The 25,832-nt window shown below is 38.7% G+C and overlaps 1 protein-coding gene across 1 annotated transcript in view; it reads left to right on the top strand.

Moving 5' to 3' along the window:
* Window positions 1-3,010: 3,010 nt before the first annotated feature.
* dennd6aa (DENN/MADD domain containing 6Aa) overlaps window positions 3,011-25,832 on the top strand; it is a 30,676-nt gene continuing 7,854 nt past the window's right edge. Inside the window, exons 1-18 of the mRNA XM_034209823.1 lie at window positions 3,011-3,398; window positions 4,656-4,694; window positions 4,867-4,909; window positions 9,914-10,026; window positions 10,120-10,200; window positions 10,686-10,791; window positions 11,139-11,218; window positions 13,868-13,927; window positions 14,096-14,151; window positions 15,063-15,185; window positions 20,280-20,375; window positions 20,718-20,812; window positions 22,099-22,164; window positions 22,329-22,393; window positions 22,608-22,697; window positions 22,982-23,145; window positions 23,556-23,658; window positions 23,847-23,921. Of these exons, the coding sequence (XP_034065714.1) occupies window positions 3,168-3,398; window positions 4,656-4,694; window positions 4,867-4,909; window positions 9,914-10,026; window positions 10,120-10,200; window positions 10,686-10,791; window positions 11,139-11,218; window positions 13,868-13,927; window positions 14,096-14,151; window positions 15,063-15,185; window positions 20,280-20,375; window positions 20,718-20,812; window positions 22,099-22,164; window positions 22,329-22,393; window positions 22,608-22,697; window positions 22,982-23,145; window positions 23,556-23,658; window positions 23,847-23,921 (1,686 nt within the window). The 5' untranslated portion in view covers window positions 3,011-3,167. The remainder of the gene's footprint in view (window positions 3,399-4,655; window positions 4,695-4,866; window positions 4,910-9,913; window positions 10,027-10,119; window positions 10,201-10,685; window positions 10,792-11,138; window positions 11,219-13,867; window positions 13,928-14,095; window positions 14,152-15,062; window positions 15,186-20,279; window positions 20,376-20,717; window positions 20,813-22,098; window positions 22,165-22,328; window positions 22,394-22,607; window positions 22,698-22,981; window positions 23,146-23,555; window positions 23,659-23,846; window positions 23,922-25,832) is intronic.

Here is a 25,832-nt window from a genome sequence, read left to right as displayed (position 1 = left end):
ACCAAATTGTATATTTTTTTAATTAATTGAATCCATTCATCTTAAGCCATTGAGTGTCGGGGCTATGTATTTATGATTTTCTTTTTTTGTTATAGTGAGTTTTAAAAAGTTGTAATCTTGTATGCCACTTGAACAGTGGGATTTGCATTTTACAGTGCCTGCAACACCCCAAATCATTTGTTTAACTAATATGGAAATATTAGTTAAACAAATAACTTCATAATTGAATCAGTAATATGTTTGAGATCCCATAGTCTTGATTTTACATAAAATAAAAGTTAATTTGGCTAAACAAACTATGAACGCTATCGAAGGCTATTTTTGCAACAAAAAAAATCATAATTTCAATTACCAGGATATTTGGAAAGTTAACTTACGTAACTAAATTAAAAGCAGTTTTCCTGTTCTGCTGATCTGGGATATCTATAACAACTGTGTTTCAAAGTAGGCAATAGGCATAGTGATTTAGGCTTCCACTTATTTCAAGATACTCAGGGAGGGTAACTTTAAAAACTGTATCGATTGCTTTGTTACGGTACTTTTTCTAGTTTGGTTTTAACATTTAAACACAAAACTGCAGCTTTCCAGTATTGAGAAGACCAACTTTTTCCACTCCCACTATTGTGAGGTTTTTATCCAGGTGACTTGATTTACAGCCTGGGACAGAAGGGTGGGGTGGGGTGACGTGTGAGGGGATCAAATTCTGCTTATGGCTAAAGAAAAGTCCCTGCTGTGTTCTGGTGAACCGACAGCTGAGACCAAATCAATGCTGCATGAGACAGTAGGGAGAGAAGTATGGGAGGATAAACACCACAAGGCAACTGCGTAACTGCTCATTTATTTAATTCAGTCAGATAAAACATTCACATTTAATTGTTACGGTTTAAGTTTTGTGCAACAAGTTTTCCACCAATTTTGGCACAGATTAAACAAAGTACATAACTTGATGTTCTCATGCAAGAGAGACTTTCCTCTTTACAATTATCTGGTGTAATAAGAATATAATTGAGATTATTTGATGATGAAAACCAAATCATTATGGTTTCAGTTAGCCTAACTGTTGGTGCAGTCTTTCAAGTTAGTCAGGAAGGAATACAAAATTATTCTGGCAGTTCAATTTTGCTCAGAATTTGTTCATGTTTTTCACAAAATGTAGTTAATTTGACAATTTGGTTTCACAATCTTGGCAGAGAGGCAGAGACTGGAATTATCTGAAATGTCTTAATTTTTGCTTCTCTCATTCATGTTAACATACACTTTTCTGCAAAATTCATGCAGGTAATTATTGCCTTAAAATGAATGTAATAGTCATATTAACATAAGTTGTGATCAAACTTACTATTCTTTCTCAATTTGTGAAAATTCAAAGGAAATATAATATTTTGGGAAATAGGATTATATGTTTTTTTATAATTTAGCATAGACCTTTTTTATTATTCCTATTTCATATTTTGTGAATATATAAGCAAAAACTGTAAAAGACAAAAAAAAGGACGAAGCAAAATAAAAATGCAAACCTTTAAAAAAATACTTTTTAAGTGCACAGTTAATTGATTTCCATTAGATACACATTTTATAAAATACAAAAAACTCCCAGCACCTCTCAAGCTAACTATCACCTTATATCTTGATTGTTTAATCCTTAAATAGAAAATGTTGCTCCTGGTCCAGATTTTAGTAGGCTACTGGTCCTGGTATTGATCCTGGTCCGAATCCTTGCAGCCAGGCCCTCCTGCAGAGCGAGCAGGGGGCCAGCTGTCACTGTGCTAACACTTTGACTATTATTTTAGATTTAACAGCATCTTACTGTGTTTAGCTGCCCCGCCGACATCACATCGTTTGACAAGAGTTTAGTGAAAAGCGCATCACAAAAAAATGTAATCCATTCAAAACTATTTGAAAACATTTGTTATAAAGGCAGTAGTTTATAATGTAGTTCTGTTTGCTATTCTACTTCAGCTTCATATGAAGCACTTTGTAACACAAAGTGAAAAGTAAGAAGTGTTTTTTTTCATATATATATAAACAAATGTATTGTTGAATTGTATGAATCTATTAATATATACTGTATAGTTTATTGTGATTTCAACAATGAATTAAATTGTTTTAATTGGATCGGGGTATAAAAACCAAAAAAGCTTCAGAACCATACAGAATAATATACATAACTAGTTAAATACAAGTTGGTATAATTATTACTAAAGGTATACTGTAAAACAGTATAACTAATTTAGAAAATAATTGTGACATTTATGAATGTTTCTATGTTTTTTTATATATGAACTCCCCCAGACAAGCTACAACTGCATTTCTTTGTAAACTACAGCCCTGTGTTGCATAATGGCAATAGATTATCTCTAAATCTTTCAATCCCCTTACTTAAAAAGTGGATTTATGTCACAAGTGTAGGGTTAACAGGGGGTCTCCCCTCCCTCCTTAGAGCATCCACTCTCTGTTTAATCTGTTTGTTCAGTGATAGAGATATTAAAGGATTTAGAAAAAAGCTGCTTTACTGCTTTTTTCCTGACTTGGACTAAGATTTGGACTGTAAAGTAATTAATTTGATTACGTGATTCACAATCATTGTTAAAGATGCGAACAATTCACATGCATCAGATTGGTTGTAAATAACATATGATAGTTAAACATGAACACAAGGTAAGTGAGAACCACAATTGACTTGTGCAGTACTTTTAATCATTGTTCATTGGTCAATCATTGGTCATAATAAATAGTCCATCATACTTAACGTTTAATGACATTAATTACATTGAAGTTTACCTGCTGTTCTTATTTTTTTTACACATTTTCAAACTTTATCGAAAACCACACGTTTTGTGATGAATATATTTGTGGGATTAATATGCACAATTTTGTTATGTGTATTATAATATGAAAGGGGTGAATACAATATTCCACCGTCTGCGGTTGACTTGAATACAACACAGTGCCAGGGACGGCTTTACGTGATGACGTTTCACGTTTCATTCTTACGTCCTACGTACGCTCTTGCTACTATGCTAAGCGCTAGCTGAGAAGCTACTTTCTGTAGCTCTGCTTGTTGTTGTCACCTGAGGAGACACTAACTAAACATACCAATCTTAACTAACTTATCTAAGGCGTTCATATTCTCCGGAGCGTCTGAGTGTCCGTGTAGGGCCGTAGTCATGGCTCTACAAGGCCCAGAGGAGCTGGGGGAGCAGGTCGAAGAGCCGGAGGATCTGGACGACCAGGACGCTAGTAGCATCTCCCCGGCCGAGGAGATAACCATGCCCGGCGGGCCTGGGGGCGACGACGAGCCGGAGGAGGCTCTCCTGCTTCCCTGGGACCGCTTCTCCGCCTGGCTACACTGCATTTGCGTTGTTGGCTTCGACCTGGAGCTGGGACAGGCAGTGGAGGTGAGCCACAAATTATTCGCGTCACGTAAAACTCCTAATAGTGGTGTTGCTAAAAAAAATACTCAAGTTAGCAGTTATTTAAGGCCTTGACTATTCACTGGATTGCCACACGAAGATATCTACATGAAGCTGTTTGTTTAGTTCTCTGTGTTGTCCTTTTTAGCTCTAACACTGCTGACATGCACACACAGATGTAGAATAGTAGCTTCACTGCAGGATACCAAGTTTGTTAACTGATATAGTTTCTCGTAGCCAATTGGAATTGCGAGTGCTATCTTCTCAGGAGTCAGTCTACTGACTCTACTCCAACAACATCAGCTCTGCCACTATCTCACCGTGAGCATGTTGCTGAAACTCTTCCTCTCTTTTCACTCACTTTAAACGTATTCACAGCTTAATTTCGGGGAGTTGAGCAACGCATCTCTGTAATGAAGGGTTTACATTCAACACACCAAACACCCGTTGTCGTCACAGGTGTTTGGGATGCAGAAGAAATACAAAATACTGCATGTGTTAACAAGGTTAGACAGTGACCTGGTTTCAGGCTCCTGCAAGTCTTTCTGTTTCACTTTCTCTTGTGTAACTAGTAACATAAATACTCCACAACTTTTTTTTATTGACTAAATATTGTGTAGTTGTGGTCTTGGCATAGAGTGTAAATAAAGAATGTATTCTATAATGTCAGTAAATTATGAAAAAATAATTCCAAGCTCAAGTTTCCAGAGGCTCAGGGTTCTAGTTTTTGTGTAAAAAAACCAAAACGTATTCAGGTAACACACTAATGCTGTTTATTTTTCTCACGATAGAATAATCAAGTTACCCAGAGGGAGTCAACAAAAGTACTCCTTTGACCTAACATTTAGACTTTTATTACTTCACATATTCCATATTCTGTGCTTTAGACACATTTCAGTCATAATGCTGTAAATATCACGTCATCTAGATATTTATGTTATTCTGAAATGTAAGGTGCATTAATCACTTATAATTCATTTATTAAACAATTGACATCCCCTTTAAAAATGTTACACTGTAGAAGGCAACATGTGTATTATAGTATGGTGACAAATCAAGCACAACACAATGGAAGTAACAGAAAGTCAATTACCTGGTGACATTTTTAAATACAATAAAAAAATAAATAAAAAAGATGTCCTAGTTTTTAAACCTGTAATGAGAATGTGCAGTTGTTTTGTTTAGCAAAGTTGAACACTGTTTTTAGATGTGGGTTGTTAACTTTGATAATCTGTCTTTCAGGTTATCTATCCTCATCACTCCAAACTGTCAGAGAAAGAGGTGAGGCAGATTGATAAGCAATGAACACTTAATACCAGAAGTTTCTTTGTTTGTAATATATTTGTTCATACCGATCATCATTGTTCTCTTACTGTTTACTTTCTGTGTCCCTGAATCAACCCGAGATGAATTTATTAAAATAATTTAAACTAACGAAATATGTATTTTTCAGAAAACAAGCATCTGCTACCTTTCCTTTCCTGACTCCAACTCAGGTGAGTTCCTGCTTCAGCCTTTTAAACTTGTGTCTCTGTACTCAGCAGTACAATCAGCTCACTGTGGAGACTTTGCCTTAACTTTATGGTGACGTGCCAGATTAAAGAATGGGTATGTACGTTCCTGGGAATAGACACACTCTTATGTCGACATAAGACAGAAAAATATTCAACTCATCTTTTAAGTATTGGAATAAAGGCCGAAATGTACAGTAAGTCCCCCTTTTTAAGAAATGCATAGTGTTGTATTTCTTATAAAGCTTGAGAGGGAATATTAAACGCTGGTTACTTTTTCAGTGTCCGCACTTCTTTGTTAGTTTTCATAAAGTTACAGAAATGATGAAACGCCCACCTAAAAGAACATCAAGGTGGTTTCAGGTTGTCAGGCTGGTGACCTTTAACCTTTCCAAACAGATGGAGCGAACCATACAACATACTGTTGACCAAGATTATGCAGCAGGGCTAATCATTTCTAATCTTGCAAATGTGATTCTGGATGAGATCGTCTTGTCTCTGGCACAAAACCTAGGAGCTCTGGCTTCAGCAGTCACCTTTTCATTTAAATTATTTTGAACAATCAAATTACCTTTGATTTATACAGGCCAAAATAACAAATATGTTTTCGAGGGCTGTACAGACTGTACGGGATGGGACACCCTCTGTCCCTAAACCTGGCAGCCCACAAGGTAATCTCCCAAAGAAACCCCACAATTAAGCGGGACAAATGGGAAGAAGCCGCAACAGATGTGGTGTTACGGAAAAAACAACATTAAAAATGACAGTCCAAATGAGAACGTGAAAGAATATATGTTGAAATTGATGATGTTTGAGGTGTCAGCTAGTCAGAGGCCACTTTGAAAATTGTCATGAGTGTAACACTAGACTGGAGAAAAAGTTGTTGAGGGATTAGTTTACACACAAACTCTCTTTGGGATGGTGTGTGTTAGAGAGAGAGACTTTTTTTTTTCTCTCAGTGTCTTACTTCATCAGAGCTGCCATCATTTGTGTTCAGTCCACTTGACTGTTGTCACTGTCGGGAGAAGATGCAACATTCAGAGTATTCAGAAAGAAGAGGTGGCAAAACAGCAGACTATACAACGGCTCTACTCTTTGGGTGTTTACATTCACACAGGGGCGGATCTAGACAAATATTCATGGGGTGGCAGGAGATTTTGTGGGGTGTTATCCCCTGACAGAAGTATATGCTGATTTAAATCGCAATCATATCAATCAATTAGGGGTGTAACGGTACACGTACCGAAATTATTCGGTACGTGCCCTTCGGTTTGGTACACGTGTGTACCGAACGAATATAGTGTTAAACGTAAAAAATTGAGAACATGAACAACTTTCTGGAAGTAATCTCAGGTATATATCATAGAGCGAGCAAGTCATTTCATTGGACGAGAGGCATACTATGAGAGCTGGTCACAGGGATGCGTTCAAATGTAGTCAGTAATTTGAGGAACTGTCGAAATGGCGAACGCAGATAAAGTTGAGCTCAAAAATCCTCCAGCATCATTGAAGGCTCCGGTTTGGGAACATTTTGGTTTCGCAGTTACGTACAAGGATGACGGACAAAGACAGGTGGACCGAACCAAAGCTGTTTGTCGGTATTGTTCAACTAAAATTGGTTACGCGGCTGGCAATACATCAAACTTGCACACTCATTTGAAAAGGCATCAACCGAATGTGAATATCACCGGTACCAAAAGAAAAAAGCCTGAAGTGCAAACCCAACTCCCGCTAGCATGTAAGCCTCCACCACTCGCAGAGAGTTCAGACCGAGCCAAAGCTATTACAAACGCCAAATATCCTTATGTTGCCATGTTAGCAAAGCGCTACCTGGCTGTATCTGCTACCTCTGTCCCTAGAGAGGGTGTTCTCCACAGCAGGAGACATTGTTAGTGCCAGCAGATCTGCCCTTTCGGCAAGCAATGTGGACAAGTTAATTTTTCTTTAAACAACATCAAAATACAATGACAAGCAAGTCCTAATGTCAAGCTGGCTGCTTAGGGACTAGTACAGTTCAAATACAGATTATTTCAGTTCATCGAAATGCTGCACCTTAATGTTTATTTTATTATATTTTGTATTTATTTGAATACATTACTCACAGTTTAATAATAATTAAAAAAAAAATATATTTAATGTTTTGTGATAATTTTTTCTGCTGTACCGAAAACGTACCGAACCGAACCGTGACATAAAAACCGAGGTACGTACCGAACCGAAATGTTTGTGAACCGTTACACCCCTACAATCAATATTAACTTGGAAAGCCACAATATTAATATTTTAACTCAATCACATAGGTGATATTATTGTGGCACATCAGTAAAGCCTTACATATGCATATATAAGGTGGCAGACGTAATTTAATGAATTTTAACTGAATGAGTTGGTTTCACTCTTAGACCAGCAGGGCTACCAAATCTATGCAGACTGCTGCAATAAGTATATTAATTAACTGTCTCATCGATGTTTGTCTGAATGAATATGATACTATTAACAATCATATTATTCCTATCAGCTGTCAATCACTGTTAATAAATAATAGTAATAATAGATTTAATTTGTTAGCGTTTTTACAGGTGCTCAAAGACGCTTTACAGATATAGTGAAGAACTGTTATGATTCACATATTCATTTATTATTGAATAAACTATATTTTTTGGAGGAGTTAATGATGAATGTTCATCAAGATGCTTGCTCACCCTCCTTCAAATTTGAAAAACAAGTAATTATATCATTATTGATATACAGTTACAACCTTGACTTTACATCAGAAAGAACAAACATTAAAGAAGTGACTAACTGCATCAGTTAGGGTTAAAAAACGTCTATTCAGCTAAAACATATACATTGCTGCAGTAAGTTATTGTCCAGTGGAAAGCCCTTACCTACTGGCCTAGTTAAATCAAAGTGGTTACTTTTTTTTGTCTGGGCAGTGTAGTTTTACACACCGTCTTATTTTACTTTCTCAGGACTTAAAACTGTTTTTTGGGGGCAGACCCCCTCAAAGAAAAAAATATATACACGCATACAAGGTCATCATCTTAACAGTTTGTTATTCTCATCGAGTCATCCGTGAGCAGAGCATCAAGTTGGCATGTCTATTACAGCTGAATGCGGCGATTACTATTTTGTTCAGTAAAACGCCTCACAAACTTATTAAGATCAACAGCTTTAGTGCGTTTTGATTCAATGCTGAGTACAGCCAAACTTCAGAGTCTCTTCTCTGTCATTGTAGACCGCAAATACCTCATTGCTTCCGTCTACTTGAGTCCGAAAGGCTTCTCGTTTTGCGCCGTCAAGTGAATTCGCCACCAATCATATTTCCACTCTCGCGCCAGGGCCGGGGGAGGGGTTACAAGACTCGCGTCTTGTGCTGCATTCACTTGCACTCGGACATTAGAGACTTTCTCTCATAAATGAGATGAGCCACAACTTTTCTTTCAAAACAAAGATGCCAACTGGGGTGGCAGCTGGGGTGGCAAGGCTATTGTTTAGGATGGCAGTTGCCACCCCATGCCACCCCGGTAGATCCGCCCCTGCATTCACATATACATAAGGTTGTAATGACATATTGATACAACTGGAAATGACTTTGTGAAAATGTTGATAATCACTTGGAACCATGCAAAACATTTATGTTTCCAGCACTTCAATTGAGATACCCTTGCTGCTTTACACTGTTATATGACGATACACTGAAAATCAATATATAGAACAATACCAAAAGTACTTGTGAATATAAAATTCATGATCATTTATATTGTTAGATTATAAATAGTGCTTTATAGCCACTTTATTAACCAATTGGACATATTGTGATTTATGAAAAGGAAAGGCCAGAATTATTTTTGACCTATAGGCTTTTCCTACTGTGTTGATAAAGAATATGTTTCTTCTCTTCACTGCGTCGTCACAGTGGACAGTGCTGGAAGGGTTACAGGGTTACACACACTCTGACAAAAACGCATACATACAAGCAAGAGCATTTACAGTCGCTGGAGAAAATGCAGTCTGAATGGAGCAGTGGTTCAGTGGCTTGTTTCATCCTGGGTGGTCTCAAATGCAACCTGATGATGTCATGGAGTCTTTTCTGAGCTCTAGGAAGTGTGTGAGTGTGTGTGTGTAGTGGAATGCTTTAAAGTGTGGGCTGAAGTGTGTTTGTGCATGTCTTGTTATTTTAAACTCATATTTTCTCTCTGTATCTCTTCTGCTGTGTCTGCTGGAGGATGTGCGAAGGTCATGTGGGGGTTAAAGGCTGCTCAATGACTCATTGGGCACTTCCTATTTCCTCTTTCTTTCCACCTCCCTCTAACTGTTTTTCCAAATATTAGGAAGAAACCAGAAGGACACTGATACGAACTGACTGGTGCACATTTAATATCACAGAAAAATACATTTATATCAACTCTGGAAACAATGCAATAATAATAAAAGGTTGACTATATATAATACATCGGCTTTCAAAGTGAATTATTTCTTCCTTTCAACAGGAAATAGAGATTGAATATAAAATAAATCGGTAGTCTTGAGAAATGGAACTGATTTAACACAAGATAAAGGAAGACAAATATAGAATGTTTACCATAGAAAATGTAATTAATGTTAATGTTCCCCAAAGTTTGTTTTCAATTACTAAGTATATAATTTATGTTGATGCCGACATGTAACTAATTCTAACTCTCAATACAAAGTTCATAAGTATCTAACTTTTTGTTAATATTCTCCGCATCTTGTTGGCAAATGCACAAATATAACGTAATCCTGAATCAAAAATAGATTTTTAAAAGAAAATAAAGAAGACCAATAAATAATATATTTTGTTTAACCTGAATGACTTTAATGGCCTATGCATGCTTAAATGAATAACATGTAGAGATATTAAAATACATTGTATGTAAAATATTTAAATGCTAATAAGTTTCTTATCCTACTCTAATCCGGGCAGTTTGATCCCATGGTAACCAGTTCACTCTCCTGTGTGCACAGGTTGCCTTGGCGACACCCAGTTTTGCTTCCGATTTCGTCAGGGTTCCAACAGGAAGTCATCGCTTGGCGTCTTCCTTGAAACCACCGACCGGGACGCACCGCCCTGTCTGAAGGTTGGACACACAGGAAACATGCAGCTATGCATACACCTGAATCCTCTGGTTTAGTGATGTCACACTCATTCTGTGTGTGTATCTGTGTTGCAGAGGGAGCAGGGCCATTACTATGGTTACGTGTACTTCCGTCAGGTGCGAGACAAATCCCTGAAGAGAGGATACTTCCAGAAGGTGAGCGCCAATATGTTAAAAGACGCTACAATCCAATTAACAGTTGAGTGCAGTCTAGAAATAGGGAATTCACTTGAACAATGAAATGATGTGGTCAAGATCACCAGAGGCCAGATACAAATTGCCTACACACCTGAAAATATGTTTGCTTTAGTCATAAGGTGCACATTTGGTTTGCCTATCTTCCCCTCTATATTGAAGTTCTAGGGTTTAAGAAAATACCTGACATAAATGAGTGTGTGAAGGAGAAAAGTGAAAGGAAACTGTTAAAAACCAAATGACATGTTTTTAGAAGCTCCCAGCTGATGTAATCGTTCATTAAGTCGTTAATTCAACATCCTAAAGTGCTGCTTACAAGTAAACTAGCATGCTTCACAGTTAAAGATTCTGTTGTTAAAAATAAGATGGTTATAGTACCATATAGAATGTTCTCGTTACCTACTATATCCATTTCATGACATACGTGTTGTTTTCCCCTCCTCCAGTCTCTGGTCCTGATCAGTAAGCTGCCCTACGTCACCTTCTTCCACTCGCTGCTGAAGATCATGGCTCCAGAATACTTTGAGAAACAGGAACCTTGTCTGGAGGCTGGTCAGTCTGCTTGTCTGTCTCCGCCTTAATGTTTTAAACAAGATAAACTCAATATTTTAATAATCCCTAAAAGGGAAAATCAGGTTTCAAAGCAGCAAGCACAATTAAACATCATCTCATTTTTCTCCATGCAACTTTCTTTGTAACTAAACTCTTAAGAAGTGATGCAGAAAACTCACTAAACTATTTTTTAAAAGGCTTTTAACTAAATCTAAAATGCATTACTTTAAGCTAAGTGTACCTAATAAACTGAGAGTATATTAACCTTGTTTTACTTTTAGTAAAGCAGATTAATGTTTCAAGTGTATTCTGATTCAGATGGCTGTTGTTTGTGTATTGATTGACAGCTTGTAACGACATGGACCGCTGGCCAACACCCCATCCTGGAAGAATACTCACACTTCCGATTATGGGCGTGGTCATCAAGGTACACACACACTCACTCACTCACTCACTCACTCACTCACTCACTCTCAACAGGTGGAGGTGAGTCAGTGGGTGTTTCTCAATGTCGAGTACGCTTGCTTGGTAGCACATGTCTTCCGAGTCACTTGCTTCAGAAGCGAGGCAAGAATACTTCCTGGCATTCAGAAACGAAGAGTGGAACAGGCGAGCAAGTGTGCAGGTGTGCGTCATATGAGAGGCCCCGCCTTACATTTTCCGCCACAGATTTGGGGAAATTGGTCCGTGCGCAAAGCATTGTGGGGATTTTAAGACCGCGGAGTCTACACATGTGCAGCCTCGAAATTTCTCCAAACGAGATACGCCGGGCTCGGTAGATTTCCAAGTATGCTGGACATTGGAACAGTACTTCGGCGGCACTCGATGGCGTAATATGCTTGAAATAGTGGCTCTGGAGCAGCTTTCCTCGACATTGAGAAACACCCCGTGTGACTGCTCACAGCAGGTAAGGCGCAGGCGGTGCAGCACCTTCCATTAGCAGCTATTATTCATGGAGAGTAACACCTGAGTTTGGGAGGTCAGCATGTCCTTTATAGGAAAAGTGTATTGTTTTATTGAGACATTGGAGGCTTGCTGAAGCTTTAATCCTGCACATCTGATGGGTTTTTATTTATCTTTTCAACTTTATTCATTTTTTCCTTCATAGGTTAGCTGTTACACTATTTTATTTTTCATTTTATCTTTTGCAACTCTGTGTTTTACTTTATATTATATTCACATATTTAAGCTGCAGCACTATTTTTCTCATGTGTTTATTTATTTCATCATTTTAGTTTTGTATCTTCTTTTATCTTTTGTATATAATTGATTAATTAACTTGTTTTCATATGTTTTTAGCTGCTGCATTATTTGTATTTGTATTTATTTGACTTTACTATTATATGGTGTAGTTCAGGGGTGCCCAACCTTTTTTGAACCGAGAGCTACTTTTAAAGTTGCCAGTCTGCCGAGATCTACCAGGCCAAATAGAGAGGCGTAGCCATTACTGACAGCCTACTACCAGGTAAATACACACTTCTACTTGTATAAAACTGACCTTTGTACGATTAATACTTCATAAAATACTGCAGATCCTTTATCTTACCTCTTTCTAATCTACACACATACTAGTATTTAACTGAAGTTACACAATTGTTGTTGATACAGAGTTGGAGTTTATTCACACGTCACTACAGTGGGTAATGTTTTCAAGAAACATTGAACAGTGCTGCCACATATGACACAGGGAAAAAAGAAAATACTCTGAACCCTTTCTTTGCCATTATATAAAAATAGTGTTGCTACAAAAGTATAAATTAGGCTTACTAATAAGACAACTCAGATCTGAAGCTACACAGGAATCTGCTGCAACAGTGCAATAAAAAAAGACAACATTTATAGAATCAAACCCTTTTTTTGTTGCATTTAGTAGAGTATAAAAAGAAATGCCTTTAAAATAGGATGCAAGCAACACTAGTTTCTTAACCTGAATTGATAATAGACTATAATCAATTTAAACAGAACAGATCTTAATGTTTGCATTCTTATACCATTGTGTACAATAATTATAATGAATAAGTTCAAACAAACTAAAACGTACAGCTGATTAATAACGGTATCTAACTTGAGTTTTTATTATATCAAAAACTTGTTGAAATGCTACTGTTATTTTTACTGTCCCCCAAAAGCGCGTGGGCAGCCTCCAGGAAAGCTTCTTTCACAACTTCGCCGTCTTTGAAAGACTTAATGTGTTTCGCAAGAACGTGACTGACCCGATAAGATGCTCTGGTAGCAGCCTTGCTCTTGTTGTTGGGCCTGGTGAAAATAGACTGCTGTGCATTTAGCTGTCCTTTCAGGCCCCTCCCCTTTTGGAGCGTAGGGCAGAATTAGGAGGGAATTCCGTCTCGTAGCGTTTGTGCACTGTTTTGAAATGCCGCTCCTAAATTACCCTTCTTCGGTAAAGCCACGCTCGCATTGCAGATAAGACAGATGGGCTTTGAATTGGAATAGATACAAAAATAATCATCCTCCCACTCGGAGTGAAAATTATATAGGCCTATGTTGGGCTTTTTTGCTTCTGCCATAATTGCGGTCTTGTGTGTGTGCGGATTGTCACTCCTGTTGACACGGACAACGTCAGCGAAATACTGCCCAATGCCCACGAGCCACGCCCCGACACATGGGGTCACGCCGGCCAATCACAAAGCTTTGATGCGTTCAAGTGCATTATTCTGGTCAGGAAGATTATGTTTCAGGACATTAACATACAACAGAATGTTGTTGTTCTATTTTTAGACACATCTCGCGATCGACTGGGAATCTCAACGCGATCGACCGGTCGATCGCGATCGACTGGTTGGGCACCCCTGGTGTAGTTGATACACATTTTTACGTTTTAGAAAATTCAAAAAATATTTTGTTTTGGGAATATTTTATATTCTTATATATTTGTATATTCTATAAAATGATTTGGCGACTACATCACAGTAATTCTTGTTGACATGACAATAGAAATATTTTGAGTGTCCAACTAAAAAAATAAATAAACCACAAGCAGTCGATATTGTTAATATGAATGAGTTAAAATGGATGATAATTATTCAAACTAACACTGTGAATCTGTGTTTTGCCGCAGGTTCGCATCCCGACCTCTTACGACAAACCAGGAACATCCCAGTTGGTCCAGTCCGCCCAGGTGATCGATCACACACACACACACACACACACACACACACACACACACACACACACACACACGTTCAACACATGTATTTTGTTGGGTATTATTTTCAGCATGAAATGTGTACACATTAATTGAACACATGATTATTTCCACTGACAGAGAGTGTGTCTGTGTTTTCAGAGTGACAGTCAGGTGTCCATCGTGCTCCCAACCATCCATGAGGTCGACCTCTTCAGGTGAGTCACTCTGTTTATCAACCATACATATGCTTGTGATTAAGCCTGTAGTGAATGTAAGAGAATATTTTCATCTGATCTGTTTATAGAGTCTTTTATGGTTCCTTAGAGTCTGTGATACTGCAGACATCTGCTTGTAGTCAGTCAGAGACTTCTCTGTGGGTAGAGGTCACAGGTCAAACGCGTCTCCTATGTCCGAGGGTTGACCTGGCAGCATCTCTTTGAGACAAGCAGATCATTGTCTTGCATCGGCTAATTGATTATACGCGGGCTTTCTGGAAGCCCGCCTCTCCTCGTGTTGGTTAGATGTTTTGTGTCTTTTGGGTTCAGAGATCGCTGGTGGAGCACTGGGCATGTGTGAAACTTAGATGATCTCCCCGGCCGTATGTAATTAATGTACTGTGATCAATAAACTCTTCGGTGCTTTTGGCTAACAACGGTTCCAGACTCCTTCATTCTACCTCAACATTGCAACAACAGAAGTTTACCTTCACAGTGAATGTCATTGTTTTACATTCAAAGCTTCTATTGAGGTTTTTAAATCGAATCGCAAATCTCTATTGTAATATTTTACGATAGCATCATTAAAAAAATGTAAGTCTAAAGAAAAAATCCCACTCCTGGAATTTAATTAGACAAATAGATACATATATGCAGAAATAGTGGAATGCAAAAAGTGAAATATAAAATATTACAGTAAATAGCACACTGGTGAGTTTCTGAAGCTTCTTAGTGTCTACAAGACAGTGATTGCTAAGAAATGGATGAATGTGGCCGTGGTAATTGTTTATAGCTGTTAGTTACAAAACGTGTATAAGGTGTCATGAACGTGTGTTTGCCTCAGAGCTTATATTCTGCAGTAATCTAAAAGGAAGCTTTGTTTAACACACTCTAAATCTCTCTCTCTCCAGATGTTTCTACCCGGTCTTCTTCCACATACAGATGCTGTGGGAGTTGGTGTTGCTGGGGGAGGCCCTTGTTGTCATGGCGCCGTCGCCTGCAGAGTCGTCGGATACCGTGCTCGCATTGGTCAGGTGAGTCAGCCGAGTTTTCAGGCATGTCATAGTGCGAGCAGATATGATGCTCTGCATTTAACAGCACATTTGAGGTTATAATGAATTCAATGGAATATGTTTTCTGGGTCTCTGCCCCTACCAACATTCTCTTTAAAGGGTTGTGTTGCTAACAAGACAAATGGAGCGGTGTCATTATTTGTCAAAATGTTGGTAAGATATGTGGCTTGTCAAAAAAAAAGGGTCTATAATATTTACTTTTGTGACTCTGGGGCAGGTGGTATTTTTTCAAACCCTTTTTTCCGGGTTCGGTTCTGGGTAAAACAAAGATGATGCGGGTCGGGTCGCCGGTGTTGCATAATAAATATATTAAAATTATAATAATTTAATTTAAATCCTCAGACCGCGCATAATCATAACCTCTGCAGCGCATCAATCTGCTGCTGAGCGCGCCACATTCGAAATGGCTGAGGGGTATGGGATTAGTTTTGTATCATAAAGATAAAGCAACACTTTCTCAGAATAAAGCAAAACTATGAGTTTAAAAGAAAAAAAACGGAGTCAAGCAAAATAAAATAAATTTCAAAAATAAAACTATAAGCTGCAAACAAATCATTTGTGTAATCATGTAAACTATAAGTCTTTTTTCTTTGTTTTAACATAGGTTTTTGTTTTCAGTTCTTGTTTCTTCTTTCTCAATGATCAGACTTGCTCTCGCTGCAGCTCTTCTCGTTTACGCTCCCTCATTTTTTGTTTGAGATTTTGACACAAACATCCCAAGTGGGCGGGACTCTCAGGGGTGTGTCCCCATTGGCTACTCAGTTTTTGAGTGACAGCCCACTACACCACAGATCATACAGTGCAACTCATGCAGCAAACTCCGGAGTCCACTCGGCCACGTTAGTGTTGGTGTCTCCTGGGGAGTTTCATGAACATATCGGACTTCTCTTATGGATTGCTGTGCAATAAGATAAGATGAACCTTTATTAATCCCCGAGGGGAAATTCAGTTGTACAAAGCAGCAACAGGGTAAGCGTGACATTTTTTAATAAAATCAAAAATAAATAAAATCAAGAAAAAATTATATTATATATATATATATATATATATATTACACATTATACTTGTGTTGTGTAGTTTATACTTTATTCCAACTTTAAATATTGTAATACCTGAACACACTGCTGCTTGCTTGTTTGTAGCCTTTATTTAACCAGGTGAAAGCCCCTTGAGATCTCTTTTTCAACGGTGACTTCTTTTTCTAGGGTGACCTGCTGTTAAATAATTTCCCAATTTGGGATTGATAAAGTGTCTGTCTATTTATTTATTTTATAGATTAAAAAAAACACATCTATGTATTTTCAAGCTAAAGGTGATGCACAATATAAACTGTATACTATTGTTTTTTTCAAAGACATGTTACATTTCAAAAGCATATATTGCTATGTTTAGGACAAACAATTAAAGACTGCTTTAATTTAACAAATTCTACAACATAAAAGTGGCAGATTGCTTTATTAAACAGACCAGACCTAGGCTGCATACCAAAACAATTAGGAACATGCTCACATCTTACTATGTTGGTCTGAAGAGCTGAAGCATTCATACACAATGGATAAAAACTGTGTTAGCAAAGCTCAAAAATAAATCCCGAAAGAGATGAGTTATTGTTATTACAACGTGACTTCACTATTATTTAAAAAACTCTTTTTATTGGGTTCTTTTATTTGGGGTTAAGTACATTGTCAGAATAAGTGAGAAATGAATTTAACTTCTGTTAGACAGCTATCATACTGAATAAATATTTACTGTGAATACATGCAAAAATGTATGGCATATGGCTGTCTAACAGAAGTTAAATTCATTTCTCACTTATTCTGACAATGTACATAACCCCAAATAAAAGAACCCAATAAAAAGAGTTGTTAAATAATAGTGAAGTCACGTTGTAATAACAATAACTCATCTCTCTCGAGTTTTATTTTTGAGCTTTGCTAAAAGCCACTGTGTCAAGTGTCCTACTTGGGTTGCCGTCCGGAGTTGTCCAATATGGCGGACCATCTCTCACAGATCAGGCAGGGGGAAAGATCGGGTAGTGACAGGGCGAACACATATGGTACTGACACCGGTGTCTGAACGCTCACTCACTGCTAGCTATGTAGCTAACTGTTAGGCTACTTAGCTTGCATGGTTATGGATCTGAAGGTAGCAAAAGCTAACTTTCATAGCACAGCTTTCCTTCTTATAAAGAAACAGACCGTATAGTACAGCACAAACAACACACATGATCAATACTTACATATATTTTCACTTGTAGTATTATAATAATTGAAATGCTGGTTCTTCTGGAGGTGTTCTGTATCCACGCTCAGCAAAAAGTGAAGGAGCGCAAACGAGAAGAGCTGCAGCGAGAGCAAAAGTCTGATCATTGAGAAAGAAGAAACGAGAACTGCAAACAAAAACCTATGTTAAAACAAAGAAAAAATACTTATAGTTTGCATGATTACACAAATGATTTGTTTGCAACTTATAGTTTTATTTTTGAATTTTATTTTATTTTGCTTGACTCAGTTTTTTTCTTCTTTTAAACTCACAGTTTTGCTTTATTCTGAGAAAGTGTTGCTTTATCTTTATGATACAAAACTAATCCCATAGAGGTGAAGCTCTCTCGCGGAGAATATACAGCATTTTCAATAACACTTCCTCACGAGTGAAATCCAACATCTGGGAGGCTTTTGGTACCAGTGGCGTTTTCTCCCGGAGGCCAAGGGAAGCCAGGCTTCCCCTGTTTTTTCGGATTGTAGTTATAATTTAAATAAATAAATAAAAACACTTTGTTTTGTTTCGATAATTCTCCTTTGCTGTGTGTTGCTGCCGGCCCGTCTCTCCCCCATTCTCATTGAGTGTTTTACAAAGAGTGAAACAAACAGCGCCCCTCTAGATGTTATGGTGAAACAGTAGATTGCACTCACTGTTGCGAGAGGAGGCCAGCCGAATCCGGCTTCCCTTGGTGAAAAAAAATGGAGGGATTGACCAATCAGATGAGGCTCACGTGATGCCCCTGCCAACCTGTGATTGGTCAGGGCCATGCCAAGGGAAGCCAGAGGCGGCTGGCTTCCCTTGCCTCACAATCCAATCAAATCGCATCAACTTAGTGTTGCAGTGACGCGTCCTAAAATCCGGAAGTAAGCTGCGCTCGGTTTCCCTCGACAAAAAAGCAATGGGATTTCTCCATAGGATTTAGGAAAATAGCTCGAAATAAGGTCAGTGGAAAACGAACCTGTTAGATAAATGCAAGTTTTGTTCAGTCGGATAATATCCACATGTCTACCCTACTTTTATCATTTTCGATTCATAAATCTAATCGATAGAAGATAGATTCTTTCACACATACATATGGGTTTTGGGCCGAGGGCGACACCGTACTTCCGGTATCCGCCATTTCACGCGAGGTGCAAGCAGAATATCATAGTCTATTGCCTTAATCAATATAGTCAACTCTAAAATACCACATATATGCATTGGCATGATAATATTATTGTGACAAGTGGGGTATTCACCTGGTGTTTCCAGAAGATAGACGTAGATGCTGCCAAAATCGATCGAAGGCCACTTTCGAGAGTCGTTTTTCCATACATCTGCAGGCAGTCTGTAAGGGCAATCGGACAACCCACACAGCTCTAGTTTACGCTGGTAACGATCTAGAGCACACCCCTCAAGTCCAGAGATGTAATCCGAAGACATGCAGCGATTTCTTCGGTCGTTAATTCAGAAAAAAAACCTAGTGCGCTCTGCCTGGCTACGTTAGCTAGCTGTTTATATTAGCACCTCCAGGATTTTTGCACCTCCAGAAAAATGGCATATATATATATATATATATATATATATGGCGCGCGTTACATTGTGGGTGGCTCGTGACGTCACTGTGTGTGAAAGAATAGCGCCACTGCACCACTCTCACCGTCGTTAGAAAGTAGCAAGCAACTGAAGCAAGTGCAATTATGGAGGGTGGAGATTTGGAGTATTTCATCAAAAATAATTGTACTAAACTTCCGCTACAGCAGCAACAACAAATACAATCTGATGACAGGCCAATGCCCAAACTGGAGCTGTGTCCAGCGAGGAAAAAAGGAGCGAATCGGACGTAAAACGTTAAAGGTCTCCTGATTTAGTTTGTGAATGAATGCTTATTAGAGTTTCGGCTGGAGAGTGCGTGCGGACCTGTCGGTTAGATAACAGGCGTGTGTAAGTCCTGCATCTGATACAAATGTGTGTAAAATGATACCGGGTGCTGTAATCACTCATCTGGTTACGTTATTACATTGACCACCACACCCCCGACCCAAAAGAAAGGACGTATTATTGGCTTCCCCTAATTTTTTCCCCACGCCACGCTACTGTTTGGTGTCATCCTAGATGGAGAAAATAACCAACATCCCACGCTTTTTGAGACAAATATGCAATTGCGTGTTTTAATAATTGCACGTTTTCACTGCTCATATATATGCGGGGTCGGGTTGCGGATCTTGTGCCGACGGGTCGGGTCGGGTCGGGTCGGGTTGCGGAACTAATTGGCAATATGTGCGGGTAGCGGGGCGGGTTCGGTATTGCACGTCGCGGGGCGGGAGCGGGTCTTGAAAATCAGACCCGTGCAGGACTCTGCTCTGGGGTGAGAGAATCTGTCATAATCTGCGTTAACATGTCGCACTGGAGTGAAAGGACTCAAATCTACACATCTAATATCAGAATCAGAATTATTTTATTCGTCCTACTGAGAGAAAATGTACATTGTTGTTCTGTTGTTTTTATGTTACATGTGTAACTAATGTCCTGCAGGTCACCCTTGAAAAAGAGATCTTTTGATCTCAAGGCGCTTTCACCTGGTTAAATAAAGGCTACAAACATTGTAACCGCAGAAATATAAAAACACTATTAAATAAAAGGTATGCATATAATCGAAAAAAAAAATGACACAATTACACTTTACAAAAGTACATTTTCAAGGTAGAGAAAGAAAGTATAGAAAGATAGTAGAAAGTAGCAGCATAAGTAAATTGCATATTTATAAAAAAAAAAAATGAAGATATAACCCTCTCTCTCTCTCTCTCTCTGCAGCTGCATCTCTCCTCTGCGTTATAGCAGTGACTTCCGGCCGTACTTCACCATCCACGACAGCGAGTTTAAAGAGTACACCACGAGGACGCAGGCTCCGTGAGTAAAGCCGAGCACAGCAGTCTACATCTGACATCTGCTGAACTACCCTACCTTAAATTGACTTTAAAGCTGATCATTCATCATCAGCTTTATATATTTTTACTGATCAATCAACCAGCATTTGTCACTTTGTTAAAATATGTCAACAGTCAGAAATTGGACTTTAAATTACAGAAAACACTAACACTCTCTAAAGATCTAAAATCATAATTGGTCTCACCCCCTGAAAAATGTAAGTTTGTAGGAACTAAACTGTCTCCTTGTTCCTGTATTTGTGCATACATATGTGTTAGTCTATTTCTAAGTTAAGAATTTCACATCTTCACTCTGTTTCTACAGGCCGTCAGTCATTCTAGGAGTGACCAATCCCTTCTTTGCTAAAACGTTGCAGCACTGGCCGCACATCATCCGCATCGGAGACATGAAGCAAGCAGGTAGATGAATCTGCTGCCAGTCAAACGTGGTGTTTCTCTTTTAATGAATAAAAGAGAAATGGCATGAGCTTCTTCAAATATATTGCAGTCCGCTACAACAGAACCTTTAGCCCAGGGGGGTCAAACTCAAATACACAGTGGGCCAAAATAAAAAAATCGCTACTAGTCGAGGGCCGGACTGGTTCAATGTTTATTGCAAAACGTATTGCACATATTAAACCTGGAACCAACACAGCTTAAATGATTGCCTATAAAACAACATTAAACATTAAATAATCAGGTGCATTCATTTCTCATGGCTCTATCTGCAGCTTTTCCTCACTCATTTCTTATGAGTACATTTTCCCACAGGCCAACAACAGCTTCAACAAAACTATTTCCCTCAAAGAGAAAACCAAACATGCCCTGTTGTCGTGAGAGAAAGTGCAGAAGGAAACATCCATTGAACTCAGGTTGCTGCTCTGTGATGCTAGCTCAAGCAGATACTTGGCATCTCATCTCGGGTGCAAGTTCATCAATGTGTGGGCTCAGGCTCTGAGCTGAGGAGACCCTCAGGATGGAGTGAAGGTGTGCGTGCAATATACCGGCGGGCCAGATCTAATAGTAATTAGAAATGATCCTGCGGGCCGAAATGAAATCCACCAAGGGCCTGATTTGGCCCCCGGGCCTTGAGTTTGACACATGTGCTTTAGTCCCATAAAGGATAGATTTATAATGTAGAAGCCCCTTTCCATGTGGGTATGCTTCTCCACTACATCTATTATCCTTTTTTACTCCATTTGGCTTGACGCACTTTCATTCTTCCTCCATTCCTTCAACCAAATCTGGTGTTTTATATAAGAATTGTTCCTTTTAAACTGAATGGGGAAGTGTTCAAAGTGTATACAAAGTTGATCCTACAGTTAAATCTAAATCAAGTGTTTAAAAAGGCCTCTTGGATCAGCTAGAAATGCATTCTCACAAAGATGAAAACATGAATCCAAAAACATCATATCATTTGTTTGTTTGTTCACAACATGTAAAGCGGCCTTGGGTCCCTTGAAAGGCGCTATGATAAATGTAACTATTATTATTATTATTATAATAACAATTAGGTGATGGCAATATTATATTTTTTTTTTTCTCTGGTGAGATTTTGAATGCAGGACATTTGCTCGTAATGTAGTATTCTTAAAGGGCGTACTTCACTGAAGGATTTGAAAATATCTACCTGATGTTTTATTACTGTACAGCTGTACGTCAGATGTTGGGTATCAACCTGTCTGATCTTTCCATCTGGTCCTCAGGAGAGATGGCCAAGCAGATGAAAGTCAAGAAACTGAAGAACCTCAAAACTCTGGACTCTAAACCCGGTAAATGCTTGATAGGCTCAGTCTGGTGTGTTTTTCAGTACAAGTATTTCACTTTGAATGTGAAGCTACTCAACCGTGTGCAACTCATTCACAATAATCACATTTATGAGGCAGCTGTCCACCAGAGGGAGCTGTTGAGTTCAGTCAGTCTCTTTGTGTTGCAGGTGTGTACACTGCATATAAGCCATATCTTAACAGAGATGAAGACATCATCAAACAGCTTCAGAAGGTAACACACAAGGACACTAACATCTATTGTTGGCCAATATTCAGTTTTTAGGGTAAAATATCTGGTGGTTCAAAGTAATCCTCCTTTTTCCTACCCAGATCCCTCACACTGAATATGAGTTTTTGGGCCTTTTCAGTGTTTTTCTATCTTGTGTAGTGCTGGAGTTACAGGAGAGCAGCCTCATATTTCATTCATTATGTTTTTTTGTTTTTAGGGTGTTCAACAAAAGAGACCCTCAGCGGCCCAAAACGCAATTCTTCGACGCTACTTCTTAGAACTGACACAAAGCTTCATCATTCCCCTGGTAACAAACAATACCTTTTATTCTATCTTCTCATTTGTGCAAATGTTATTGTGTGATAGTGACGTCGTTTTGTCTTTGTCAAAAATAGGTTTAAAACAACCATATTGAACTTGCATGTTACAGTGTGTGTTTTTTTATATGATTTTTGACTTTTGCAGTACCTGATTATTTTACTCTCCATTACCATGAGTATTGTTATGTACCACAATACCATGGACACATCATTTCCTGTGAAAATAGTGCTGATTTAATATGATTTAACAGTGTGTATTTGTGCGTTTCAGGAGCGGTACGTGGCGAGTCTGATGCCGCTCCAGAAGTCCATCAGTCCCTGGAAGAGTCCTCCTCAACTGAGAGCGTTCATCTCGCAGGACTTCATGAAGACGCTGGAGAAAGCTGGACCTCAGCTCACATCCAGGCTGAAAGGAGACTGGATAGGACTCTACAGGTGTGCACGCATACAAAGCCTTCAATTAAAGACAGTTCTTTTTTTATCATGTATTGTTTTAAAGTTCATCACACTCAGGTTTACATATACACAGTCAAATAATTTAAATTGTAACAGAAGAGCAATGAGAGCAAAACTATTGCAATAACTTTCCAAAATCTTTACTATAAATACACAACAAATAAAATACGATAAGAATATGATGTATTTCTGTGAATAGAAATATGTGCAGTATATTTGAATACAAATGTAGGTCAGAAGGAAAACTTCCTATTATTGAAACCTAGGTTTTAAAAAAGCAGTCTTTAAATGAATGGATAAGAGAGGAGTATTACAAATTGATAGCAGAGAAGCACATCACCACCCTGAGCATCTTGTGGACTCATCGTCCTTTCCCTCTGCGTCTGAAGGAATTTCCTCAAGTCTCCCAACTTTGACGGCTGGTTCCGCAACAGGAGGAGAGAGATGACCCAGAAACTGGAGGCTCTGCACCTGGAGGCGCTGTGTGAGGAGGTGAGGAGGGAGGTAGGGAGGGAGTGTGAAGATCGAGTACAGTCGGTGATTTTGTCTCGATTGTAAATCAATCAAAGTAAGATTTCAAATGTGATCCTCGGAAGAGAAAATACTGAAAGAATCACTTATCCTGCTTTAATCTCTTTTTCATTCAATTAGTCTCTGAAATATCTCATCCTCTGTTCTAGGATCTGCAGCAGAGAGTCCAGATGCACTCGGAGGTGGAGACGGTAGATCTGGTTCTGAAGCTGAAAGATAAACTGGTCAGTTCAAAACTCAACCAAAGCTCTTATCAATGTATGGCGGAAAATCTCTTGTCATAAATCGCGAGGGCATATGAGATCCACGCGAGCACAAGTCAAGCAGCCGCGGACGTATATTATTTTCGCGAGCACTAAAACGGCACTCGCGCGAGAGCAATAGTGAAGCCTGCAGGGGAGAAACATGCTCCCGCGAGCAATTCCTGCTCTTCTGCTCGTGAAACTCTGGCCTGCTCTCACTCGCGGAGACATGTTAGGAAGTGGGCGTACCGTGTCCCAGTAACGCCAAATCTAATTGGTTACAAGAAGTACTTTTTGTCCCTCTCCAACGTGATGAAATATGGCTGTGGAAACGTCTCACGTAAGTTACTTTACTAATGATTGTTTTAATTAAAGGCATGCTTTTGTATTCTGTGGTTATTCCACAAGAGCCGTCCTTTGAACAGAAAAAAAAGTGGTCATTCAGAAATGAAAGTGCCAAGAAACTTGCAAAATTCTTGGGCTTTTTTACATTTGCATCATTTTATACTTTTTTTGTATAGTACCTTTTAAGACCCTTTCCATACATTTTAAGACCTCATCTCCACTTCGAGTTTTAACCGGTTACCTTGGCGACATACTTCACCTCACATTGACTATATACAGTATTGATTGTCCTTCCTCCTTATCTTCCAACCATTTGGACACAAATTTGCATTTCCCCATAACGACGTTGTTTAACAACCGGCATAAACGGGCCTTCGCGCTATCAAGCAGTGAGCGTGCGATGTCCTGTTCAGATGACGTCAAACCCAACGGGATGCCATAAATAAACTACTCTGTCGCTTTCTGTAGAATACAACCTCTTTGGACAATTTATATACTCAATTAACCTCTTAAGCCCCAAGCCTGTTTTTCAGGTTTCAGGGTCGAAAATGACATGCCCAAAACAAAGGACTATAACTTAACTTCTAAAAGGGTTATATGAATAATTTCTTTTATCAAAGCAAGGTCACATCTGTGAGTTGGATGTAGAAGTGTCAGAATCAATAAAGATGTTTCAGTGTCAGAGTAAATCCAGATGGAACATAGTCAAAAAGTGTACATTTTTGTCTCCGCCCAAATAAAACCCATTACTTATAGTGAAAACCACCCTTGAATGATGGGTTAGTAGCCTAAAAGCTTTAGGAATCCAAAGTATAACATAATAAGTACCCTGTATCAAGATTGAGGCAAAACAAGTGAGAATTGACCTTTTTAGAGAGATTTAGCAAAAAAAAGTCCAAGCGGACTAAGCTTTGGGCACATTTGGGTACATTTGGTTCCATCAGTGCCATTTAACCTTTTTCAGGTACCAGACTGTAAAAATCATTGTACAACATTTAATTATCACTATAGGTATTCATTCCATAAAAAAAAAAATTGTTAAAAAAAAAAAAAATTAAGTGGGTGTGTGTGGAGTGTGTGTGTGTGGGAAGTTCCCTCTTTGCATGAGATGCATGTTACTTGCACAATAAAAATGAGGAAACATTTGACTCCAACTGGAGCAGATTTATTAAAAAAAATTAGCAACACACTATACAACAAGCATTTTTTGGGTAAAAAAAAAACTTTATACAAACCCTGAATGTTACAGTATTACTCCAGTAAGTCATGCCATGCCCTGTAAAAGTTATTTTTGGTAGTGAAGCACAGAGGGACCTGACACTTCCTGCAGTACACAGGTGTCTTCACTCTTCAGTTGCCAGCATCAGAGCACCTCCTGCAGTACCTCCTGACCTTGGTGGCATCTTCCCCATAATACTCGGGCATCCAGAAGCCATATCCTCATCGCCTTCCTCACTGTGAAAACAAATGTGGAAAAAACAAATAGATTAATTCTCTGGCTTGTACTTTCAAAAATGTAACTCAAATCAGAAATAATTTCTCTACAAC

This window comes from Gymnodraco acuticeps, unplaced genomic scaffold, assembly GCF_902827175.1.
Source record: "Gymnodraco acuticeps unplaced genomic scaffold, fGymAcu1.1, whole genome shotgun sequence".
In the NCBI taxonomy this organism is placed as follows: Eukaryota; Metazoa; Chordata; class Actinopteri; order Perciformes; family Bathydraconidae; genus Gymnodraco; species Gymnodraco acuticeps.
Note: the sequence above shows the minus strand (reverse complement) of the source record. Positions and strands in the feature narration are given on the sequence as shown.